Genomic DNA, 11,790 nt, shown 5'->3' with positions numbered 1-11,790 from the left:
GGGAGTACTCAGAATATTTGAAATCTGAAAAACTTTCAAGGGAAGCTGTTGGAAAGTATCTCATGAAAGGAATTAATACATGAGAAAAATCTGGGGCTATTGAACCTAAGAACTTCACAGTTCTGTCTTTCCTGGCCCCTCTGTCACCTTGTCTAGCTCTGCAAGAGTCACAGTGGCCACTTTGTTACCCTTTTTGTTTGGGACAGACATATTGGACCAATAAACCTCACTCTCAAAAACTAGTCTTGGCAGGTTTTGTCTCCTTAGCTTCTCTAAAAAGATTACTGTGACTAACACAAACCAGCTAGCTAGGAAAGATTATTATTCAAAAAGAAATTGTCCAAAAGATGAATTAACTTGAACCCAGATTTCACTCCTTTCCATGTAACTTATGCAGGCAAATGACTGGAGTTCTGCGATGTCAGTGCACTTTGAGACACACTCATGGGCAAAGCATTGTTTATGGTTATCTCTTGCCTTGTCTGACAGCGCACCATTGCCAGGATCGCCCTCCGAAACCTGCCAAGGGCAAAAAAGGGGAAACAGAAAGATCATTAGCTGGAGAACCAAAGAGACGGGAAAAAATTAGTAAGATGGTCTTAACTGTTACAATAGTTCTCAATTTTAGTAGAATGGAGTTAACAAAAAAACATGTATTTGGAATTCAAAAGGACCTGAGTCTTTTACACTTCCAGGTACAGGAGTGTAAAGCTAATTTCATTTCTTAAATAGGGATCACAGCAGCTTTTGTTTATCCTAGGAGAGCATACAGCCATAACAAAGATGAACTCACAGAATGGGAAAAAGCCACAGATGTTTTTCTATTGACTCAGCAGGTATGTGCACCTAGGCAGAGATCACAGGCTCTGCTTGAAGGTTGGTAGCAGAGATGGAAAGAATGCCTCTTTGCAAAACACAGTCCTCAGTCAGAGGCACTGGCTTGATTAGAGCATCTGTTATGCTTGCTCAAATCAGAATAGGCTTAACCTATTTACTTTAATGAAAAGGGTCAATCCATCCTAATCCATTGGAATATGATACATCCCAAATCAAACACGAAAATCTACACCAGTTACATGTCACTAAGACCACACACTTTGGCCACAGTCAATAAAACCAGTTTACTACTGATGCAACATAAATTCTGTACTGAATCCCCTTGAGAAAACACAAGTGGGACTTTCAAAAGCTATGTTAGTATGTTCTCAAAAATATGTATCAGTTCAGGATGTTGCGATGATGATGATAACAATTTACTTTAGGCTTACAAAAGGTCATCTTCAGTAAATTAACAGTGCCATACCCTTTGCTCTTCACTAATCAGCTTGCCATGTTTTACAGGTGATCCTTCTATACTCAGATGATATGCTAAAATCATGAAATAGACATATTTCAGAAAACTTACTTTTTGTTTGCAATGACATAAATGCAGGGGTTATAGAATGTGGAAGATTTTGCAAAGAGAGGAGCTATGATGGCCATTGCAGGAGAAATTTTCTTTGGGTCTCCAAAGGAAGACCACAAACACACAATAGAATATGGAGACCATGCCACCAAGAACATTATAATCATCACAACAGACATCTGTAAAACGAGAGGAACAGATGGAACCAATATTATCTCAAGATTAAGATCTCACAGCAAAACCTCATAACAAAAGCACATACACCTAGATGAAAACAGAGCTATCCTGAATTAAACAATATATAAACAAGCATGCCTGACACATTCTGACAGTTTACACTGAAATCTTGCTTTGGGGATTTAATAGCACACCTCACTGCATGTTGCATTTCATTACATACAATATTCCTTCAAAATCAGCACTACTCATTATGTTGAATCTGCCCATCAGCAGTTTAAATTACCAGAGAGGACTTCACACATGAATTATGACCTCCATAACAAGTCACTGTGGGATGCTATTGCAAACAATAAATATGAGCAGAGATGAAAATTTAAGCCAAATATTTTATTTGGCTGTTAAAAAAATGTTTCATAAGGCTTAATTATGGTACCATTAAATAAAAGAAACCAAATGTTCTATGACATATGGTTGAGGAACCCAGAAGTCTCTGTTTGGTTTAATGAAGCATTATAGACATGTTCAAGAATGATTCAGAGGGGGTATCTGAGCTGTCATGTCTTCTCTGCCTGCCTGCAGACAGGACAACCTGGGCAGCTTGGGGCTCAGGCCCCAGGACATGCCATGCCACAGCCAGACCTGGACAGTGACAAGCTGGGGGTAACAGAGGGTAGGAGAGGTCATCAGCTGAGACAGACTTTTCTGGATTTTGTCAGGGACATGAATCAGCAGTGGAAACTGGAATGGAAACCTCAAATGAATCAAGAGGACAAAGCAAACCACTAGAAAACCAATCAGATCTGCAGGGCTGCATACACACCCCAGGGCTGCTCACCTACATCACTAGTTAGTCTTTCAGAGATGAACAAAATGAGAAATAAGAAATGAACAGCTACGTTATATGAGCTGCTCTAGAGGACAATCAATACACAAGCAGTGACTCTCACAGAAGATCCCTATTTAAATGTAAACACAATACCAAAATGTAAGAAAGAACCCTTTCATTTAAAAGTTTGGTGCATACAAAACTTAGAGGAGGCCAATTTTCAAAAAGTACATACTAGTCCAGTTCTAAAGAAGGATATTGTTTAACTCCAAAGTATTAGTTTTTCTCTTTTTTTTTTATTATAACTTAGTGTCTTCAATGTCTTCAACTGCAAAATAGGAAAAATGCATTTTCTTCACAAACATGAGTCTAAATTTTTACCTGAATCCTCAGTTTCAAGTATTCTGAAAGTTCTTCACAAAAGTAAAACACTCAAATTACTCTTTTTAGGTAAAAATACTATTCCTCAGAACTTAGCAATGAGAAGGTTTTCCAAGGAATGCTGTTTGCACTGATAAGTAATTCAAAAACCTAGGTACATACTCTTCTGTCCAACTCTCTCTCACTTTTTCATCATGCCCAACCATAAATCACATCTTTGCACAAAATCAAAGGAGCTGGTGAACTTCAAGATTTCTCAAGGACTTTTATACATTAAAAGAATGTCAACCTTCCAGGCAGGACATATCATTACATGCCATAACTCACATTTGCTACTGCTTACATAAGAGATAAGCTCAACAGACTGAAAAGAACAAGGGATTGGAATTACACAGCTTGGGAGCTGGCAATGCATTCTCATTCCTAGGCCACAAGTTCAAGTGAGAGTCGACCAGTCCATTTCAGACCAGACACATCTGTGAACCAAGCAGGAAGCCTAAGGACTCTGCAGACACAGAATAAAAGTTCTCCTAGGGCACCTTGGAGGTACACTTCTAGGTAATGACAGAGGAGAGAGGCAAGGAAAATTCACAGTGTTCCCAGCTTTCAAAGCAGCTATTCATCTGGAAAGGGTATTAGACCAAAAATAAAGAATTTTGTGTGGTAAGTCAAGCTAAGCGTTTTCACCAAGGCTTAGTATCAGCTAATATTTAGAATAAAAGAAAAGGGGGAATGTAGGAAACTGAAATACTTAAAAGACTGCATCATCCCTTTGCAACTAGGACTTTAGCACATAGAACATGCTTAAAGAAAACATGCACTCATTTACCTTTGTCACATCTACTTGGTCAGACCAATCTATGTTAATGCTCTCCAGGCAGTTACTGCTGGCATATTGTTTCATTGTCCGGGAAACATTGTAATAACAGTAAAACATGACTGTTAAGGGCACAACAAAATTAACAGCAATTACACTCATTGTGTAGGAAATAAAGGACCTGATAAGACAGAAAAACAAAACACAGTAACTTACAAATAGCCATCCAGGAAAAGCTACCAAACAATTTGGCATTTTGATTTGATTATGACATTTTGCAACAAGATCTAAAATAATAAGGAAAATTTTCTTTAGCTATTTTTTTTAATTAGAAAGTACAAGTATTGAAGTCTTGAAGAATATCTCAACTCCTATGGGGTTTTTTGCTAGACTTGCACTATGTTATTTCTATTGTTTTAAATTTTTGTTAAAAATTTTACTTCATACTTCAGAAAGAAGTTATGCTCCTACAGCAATGAATTAAATAATCTTAGACTCCAGTGAGGCAGCAAAGTTAAAAGAAAGCGTGAGGGGGAATCTTACGCATCATTTTTCCTCCAATTTACTGTGCACGTTGCCCCGGTGGGATCGGGAGCGTAGCTGGCCCAGCCTGCAGTAGGCATGGAAGACCAGAAGACTGCATTTATCCAGGCAGCAAGGATGAGAGTGGCATAGCTACGGGTGGTCATTCTTCTTCCTGCAGCCAAGCACAGACACAATTCTCATCTGCTGCTTCTTCCCAGTGTCAAACTAGAGTGACAAGTGGCTTCCAGCAAGCACATAAAGAGTTAATAAAGACCCTTTCCAGTCCCAAACACTGTAGAATACCTGTTTCATTCTGCTGCCTCACATCTCAGTCCTTGCAGCCTTTAAAGCCACTTGAACACCATCACCCATTCCAACTCAGCATACAGGCAATACCTGATCCCAACCCCACGCCAAAAGCTTATTATGCAACACTGCATTCAAGTACATCCTTGGAAGATTGCAGGGGAGGAATTAACTGTTACAATAAAGCTGCAACAGAGGAGAGAAAAACACCCAGGGGATGTTAACAGAGGCACACACCTGCTTGACAGAGGTCAAAACCTGACACAGTCAGAGGCTTTTTGTGTGCTTCACTGTATGGATGTGGCCCTCTAAAGACCGAATATGGCCATAAAAACACAATTTATAAACAGAGTAACAGCCTAATGATTAATTTTTTACTTTAATGAGCAGTATGCCAACTAGGTAACTTACTTAACCAGGTACTGTAGGTTCAAGTTCTGCCCAGCGCTGTAACTATGGAGTCATTCATGAGAAAACAATGCAATCAAATCAGAATTTTATTCCTCCCAACAGTGACTGAGTTTGACCCTAAGTCAGTACCTATATCAGGCCTGCAGATGGTCAGGTAACGATCAACAGCAACAACAGTCAGCAAACCAATACTCGCCATCCCAAAAAAGATATTTAAGGCAGCATAGATCTGAAATTAAAACAAACAAGCAGGAAAACAATTTCTGAGAAACCTTTCAAAGATGCAAGCACAAAGCTGTGTACTGAATCAACATAATTCAGCAAGAGGTCTCTTCCATAAGCAAGGTCTTAAAGGTCTTATTTCAATGCAGACCAATTGAAGATGGCTCATGAGAAAGCAAGTATTTCAAAAGCACCTGCTTGTGTGCACATTAGAAATCCTAAAGTCTCAAAATCAAAGAAACCCTGTCCTTGAATAAGTAAATCTTGAGATTCAGAGTTTGGAGGGGTTTATTTCATGTTATCAATATATGTTAAGGAAACCTGAGGAGCATTTGGTCCATCAGAAAGAGTTACAGCTTTAGCAAACACGAGGTTCTGAATTATCACTCTTTCATCTGTTGTGATGATTTCACAGATGTGGCCCATTGATTTACTCCCTCAGGCTCCATTTTTAAGTGTGTCAGATCTTTTGCACAGAACACATGCTGCAACTCCAACATGCTCCAAATGCATCTGCCTGGTCATCCCATGGGAAGCCTGACCAGGAAGGATGACTGGGAGGGCTGTGTTACCACTGGCACTCCAGTAATACAGAGCCCTGAGCCAGAGCACATGGCACCAGCAGTTATAACAGATGGCATTCAGCCTTCTCAGATCACAGGAATAATTTTGTTTAGGTTGACATGAGCTGTGCTTCAAGTGGTCTTAACTCTCAAATCGGTGAGATCTCTCATCAACCTGAACACACGACAAGCCAATCCAGACCCAAAGATGTTAAAAGTGAGGCTTCCTGCCAAACAATGACTGAATTTTGACTGTGAAGGTGGTGTCTACTGAGGCAAGTGATGTCAGATTGTGATAAGCATCTGTTAGATAAATGTCCAAAATGCTTGCCTTATGACACATTTCAGTATATGCCTTGACATTACTATTCATATTCATGGGCACTTAAGCCCAACAATCTACCAATTATGTAAATTAAAATCACAATACACAGTGAGCAAAGGCCACCATCTCTCTGCTATGGAAGTATATGTTTTTCAGTCAGTCTACTCTTAAAAATAGGCAGCTCTTAAAAGTAGGCTAAATCTTTAATGGAGAGCAAAAACCTTACAGGCCTTCACTTTGGATATCCTATTAGTCCCACCCAAAAAGGACATGAATTTGCCAAGCAGAACTCACCAAGATCTGTCAACCTCACCATCAAAAGTAGCCGCTATCAAAGTTTTTTAGCTCTCAGCAAAATCATCAAATGTGCCTGTGCTACTACAACCATCTTCATTTCAGGATTTGGTTTTGGAAGCCTTCTTAAAGCTATTTTAAAATGCCTAGTTGATAGATATAAGGTTACACTTTAATGTTTTCAGATTGTAAATATAAGCTTAAAGGGAAATTCACACAAAGTACCATCTCCAGAAATTGCTGACATCAGAGAACATCAGATTCAGGTCCAGAGTCACATTCTGCATCTCCACCTCATCCCTTAAAATAACACGAGGCAGAGCCATTACTTATTTCTCAGTTTGCTTTTAAGTGCTGAAACTTTCTCTCTAACTGAATTGTAATACCTGGCATCCAGTATATCCAAATTTCCAGCTTCCATGCAGGTCTGAGGCCGCAGACATGGGGTAACCAATGCCACTAACACCAATATCAGTAAAAGCCAAGTTGATAATAATTGCATTGGTCGCTGTCCGAAGCTCTTTGTATTTAACAAAGATGCCCAACACAACAAGGTTACTGAGAATGCTTATCACTCCTGTAAAAACAGAGAAAGGAAAACTTTACAAAATGTACACACCAGCCAGCAAAACACATGCAGAAGAAAATGCAGCCTATTGTAATATGTAAGTCCCATAAGAGATTTATTTTCAGTCAAGTACGAGTTTGCAAAGAGGATAGACACCTGAAAAAGATAAAAAAGCTTTTCCAATTAGGCAACCTTTACATAGATTCAGCCAACAAGACTTTTGATGCAATGAGAACAAGCAGAGCAGAAATTCAAATGCATCTACAATTACACTTCAAACACTCTGGCCATAAAGTACAGTGCTGACCTCCATGGTAAAGAAGAATCCAGGTTGGTGACTGGTAAAAAGAAAAAAGTTGTAAAAACAATTTATGCACCTGATCTAGAAGAAGGCCCCTACCAACCCCTGAGATTCAGTAATTTTAAAATCAAATTAGGTAAAATCATAATTACCCCTCAGCTATCTCTCTTTTAACACCACCAAGGATGTTTGTTCTCAGGTGCAGGTCTGCACATCTTTTGGCCCCACAGATGCCATCATCTATCATATTCATATACTCACACATTTCAGGAATGACACTGATCCTATGTGCTCCTAAAATTTAAATAAACAAGGAGCTGAGGATTTGATCTGAAATGAACACCACAGTAAAAAAACCTCATGCAGTGCTAGTTCTGTCAGCTCTCCTGTTGACAGATAGCATGTCATCTCTTGGGAGAGAGGGAGCAAAGGAGAATTACAAGTTTAATAATGCAGGCTTCTTATGAGGCAAGTTTTAGCAGATATTACAGCTACCAATAATGAAATCAGACATACAGCAAGACTGTAAACATGTATCCTCAGGGTGAAGAAAAGATCCTTATAGACACACTTAAATTTAATAATTCAGAGTCCAGCCTTAAAAGTAAGGGGGGGAGAGGGGAGGCAGTGAAAAACAGCGAAGAAAAAGGGGAACCTGTATTAATTAAAAATGTTATTATCACTAAAGTAAAATAATAATAGAGCAAAAAAAGAATTTTGTTTTGAAGAACAAAATATAAGACAAAAGACGGATTCCATCTTGAACAAAGTGAGAAAAAACATGTAGATACAAGAAATTATCTTTGTTCCTGAGGAACGGGTCAAGAAAATGAAGGAAGTTTCTCCAGGTAGCAGTTAAGCAGTCCCCATTAAAAGAGCATTGAAGCTGCTCAAAGTGCTGGAGCACAAATCTTATGAGGAGCAGCTGAGGGAGCTGGGGTTGTTCAGCCTGGAGAAAAGAAGGGTCAAGGTGACCTTATTGTTCTCTACAACCATCTGAAAGGAAGGGAAGCCAGGTGATGGTCAGTCTCTTCTCCCAGGAAACAAGTGACAGGGTGAGGAGAAATGGCCTCAAGTTGCACCACGGAAGAGTACTTCTGGATATTAGGAAAAATTTCTTCACTGAAAGGATTATCAAGCACTGGAACAGGCTGCCCATGAAAGTGGTTGAGTTGCCATCCCTTGGAATGTGTAGGTATGGTGCTTAGGGACAGTTTAGGGTGGGACATGTCAATGTTGGGTAGTAGCATCAAAGTAAAAAAAAATCAGGTACATGTATAACATGGAATTTACCTTTCCAGCTAGCATTTTAAAATGATACCAGAGCATTCACCACTATAAGCAGAAAGACATCCATGAGGCAGCAGAGCTTGCTGCAGCCTGAGTGTCCCTGCTGTCATTACAAAAATGAATACACTGACAGTATAATGCTTAACAATTAATTGCTTCCCAGAAAACAAGAGAGAAACACTTAAATCTTTTAAAGAGCAGCATAATGATGAACACTGCACCCAGACTTCAACCTAATTTTTACATTTCTGCTCATTAACAAGGCTTAAATCTTCCAGATGTGAAATTTGCTATGGTAAGGCTGGTGCAAAGCAATCAATCATACTTTCAAATATTTTGTGGACTTCATTGTCAAAAACATTTCTCATTAAGAAAAGATGAAGAAAAGATGAAAAAATTATTTCTTTTCTCAAAAGAAAAGATATAATTTCTCATTAGGAAAGTAAAGATTTATTAGACTCCCCAACTATAATTAGAAAAAAAAAATTGAAAGAAACCTAAAACTGCAAAGCAATCCAACTTTTTTTTTCCCATGACATTTAATTTCCATGCAAGATTAAGAAAGAAGAGCTGGCTTGATTCAGGCTAATTCCATTGATACCCTATGATCACCAATGATAGCTTTGATCCCGAACTGTTTGACCAGCTGGTCAAAACTATCTGAAAATATCACCTTGTTACACACTACATAATCAATGTTAATAAAAATATAAGAGGTATATCTAGGCTTCCAATACTTGGCAATTATTTATCTCTACAGCTTCTTAAGAAGCCTACTGCTCTGTTTAGCTGTTCTATTAGTTTCTGCAAAGACTTTAAATAAATTATTGTCTTTGCATCCAAAAATACCCACTTTTCCAGCACAGCAATTTGATACTCATCACTTCAGACATACATGCTAAATAAACTGCAACCATCAGCAATACCATTTCATATAAATGTAAAATACGTTAAAATTTTAAAGTATTTTAAAATCTAACTACAACATGGAAAAATTTGTGGTACAGTCAATGAATAGAGTAAACTGATTTGATTTTCCATAATAAAGGTATAGAAGGCCTGTTTTTAAACATAGTAGGTTTCTGGTTTGGTTAGCTGGATATTTCATTACTATGGCACTCCCTGCTTCAGAAAAGCACTACTGAAGAAGCTGTGGTTATAAAATGAATAAGTTTTTAAGGGGAGAATAAGAACAATTTTATAATCATTCAAGTTTAGCCAAAGACCACTGCAGTCACAGGGATAAAACACGATGTAAAGCTTCACAGCATGCTTTTCCAACACGTGTCATTGGTGAAAAATACAGCTGCAACTGGAATCTGCTCTTCTCTGATTAATGACCAGCTCCCTCCCTCTAAGTCACATTCCAACCCTTCCCCTTACATCCCCCTAACAGACACCCGCTCACATGCTCAGACTACACATATATTACTACAAACATGTGGCCCAGGAGAAACCTCAAGATAGCTTAGAGCACATCACAGAAAAATGCAAGATGTGACAGCTATGCCCTATTTTTATCTATTTTGCAAGCTGGCAGAAACTAATTCTCACTCTCTTCTATAATTACATATCAACAAAATGTATTTTTTGAGACACAATGCTGCCTTCAAATATAGAGCAGAAAACTTAGATTCTGCACACTTCAAATGTTTCTGCATATTTCAGTCAGGCAGCTGATTGCTAACTTGTCAGTAAACATGGAGAAAAGCCATCAGACAGCTGTCTAACATAAAAAGAAATACCATCACTATTACTGTACAAAATGAGCATTCAGATCTACAAGTTCTATTTTAAAAAGTTATGCAACAATTTGCCAATGCCCATACCTGCTGTTATTAAGTAAGCTGCAACTATGTTGTGCTCAGTCTGTGTGAAAGCTGAATGAGCTTCATTGTCACTTTCTGAGGAATTGGATGAGTCATTCCAATGCATTGTCGTCTATCCTCTGAAATAATTCATCAAGAAGACGAAACACTACAAAACCTTGTCAGGCAAATTCTTTCATTATTCAACAGACTCACTGAACAATTAAAAGAAGGGGGGTAGGGAGGAGTTCCCCCCACCACTGACAGCCTCCAAGTATGATTTAATTGGACTAAAGTGGAAAGAAGTTTACACTCCCAATCTATGCAAGAGATTGTTAATTAAAACAAAGAGCAGCACAGAACTGAGTAAATTTTGAACAGTGTGCTTAAACTTCATTCTTACTGCTAATGAGATTAACTGTCACATGCCCCCAAACTTTTTCCCCTCAAACCTCTTGTGCAATGCTTTGGAAACCTCAACAAAAGTTGACTCAGTTCAATCAATCATCAGCCTGGCTTGGAACTAATTCCCATCATCACGCAAAGCACAAAAACCTGCAGTACAGCATGAAGAGACAAATGTCAGTTTCCTTAAAAACAGAATACCTTTACTCTAAAGCCCATCCCTTCAAATCTTTAAAGACTTACTTCTTCAAGGTTCTTTGATTTAAACTCTGACAAAGACACAAGAAAAATACATTCCAGTATTTTCCTATGTGAAGCATGACTTCCAGAAAACTCAGCTGCTACATCTCTAAAATAGCCCGGTCTGTAGAAAAGTTGTTGAATATGCCTCCCTCTCCTAAACACAATACATGTGAGCTTACTTTGGGCAAATTTTTCAAAGCATCTAACTGGACATTCTTCAAAGATCTGAGCAGCAAAAGCTCATGTTTTCTTCCCTCCAATGATGAGGTACCAGCACACCAAAGAAAAGACTCTTTTAAAAACCCTGCATAAATAATAGCCATCATAAGTCCTTGCCCAAAGGACTTACACAGAGCATCAGAAAGCAACTGTTCCCCCTCAGTCATACAGTTTTTGCCTTCAGTCAGTATTCATACTGGGTGTAAAAGTGACAAAGATGAGCACCAGTGGTTCTTCAGTTGTATGTGGTAGGTGAAGCAGGTCCCAGGCTAGGGCTGTGCCTTCTGAGCAGCAATAAGGGTGCAGTGACAAAGAATGCAGTCATGCCATGGAAAGTATACCTGAAGAGCTCTCGCTTCTCTATCCTGTGAAATACTCTGAGTGTTCCCTCCCACTCCTCACTTCTCCAAAACAAACATCCTGCATCCTTTTTTTAACATAAAGGTAAGAAAATTTTTACACAGTCTTGTGCAGTCACAGCATTTAGTCATCATTACTACACACGATCTCGCGTCACAATCCTGCGAGCAAACGTTCCCTTTAATGCCCCACAGTCACAGCTCTCAGGGTGTTTGTCTTATTACAGTATTTTTCCTGTCAGAAGAGGATTAGGCAGGAACAGGGTGGGAGGGCTCTGAAAGGAAAGATGATCCATTTGGCAATGAAGCCACTTTCCTCGTGCAACACTGTCGTGCCCTGAA

General features: G+C 38.8%; 1 protein-coding gene across 1 annotated transcript; it reads right to left on the bottom strand.

The window, feature by feature from the left end:
• Positions 1-21: 21 nt before the first annotated feature.
• Positions 22-10,404, bottom strand: RRH (retinal pigment epithelium-derived rhodopsin homolog). The gene is made up of 7 exons (XM_064712284.1): positions 10,244-10,404; positions 6,642-6,832; positions 4,981-5,080; positions 4,153-4,306; positions 3,622-3,790; positions 1,406-1,584; positions 22-519 (listed from the first exon to the last, which is right to left on the bottom strand). Exons 1-7 carry the CDS (start codon positions 10,347-10,349, stop codon positions 390-392), a joined length of 1,029 nt encoding a protein of 342 aa, XP_064568354.1. The 5' UTR covers positions 10,350-10,404; the 3' UTR covers positions 22-389.
• Positions 10,405-11,790: the final 1,386 nt, after the last annotated feature.

The sequence above is a fragment of the Zonotrichia leucophrys genome, chromosome 4 (genome assembly GCF_028769735.1).
Source record: "Zonotrichia leucophrys gambelii isolate GWCS_2022_RI chromosome 4, RI_Zleu_2.0, whole genome shotgun sequence".
In the NCBI taxonomy this organism is placed as follows: Eukaryota; Metazoa; Chordata; class Aves; order Passeriformes; family Passerellidae; genus Zonotrichia; species Zonotrichia leucophrys.
The sequence above is the reverse complement of the archived record's forward strand: the minus strand, read 5'-3'. Positions and strand labels throughout refer to the sequence as shown.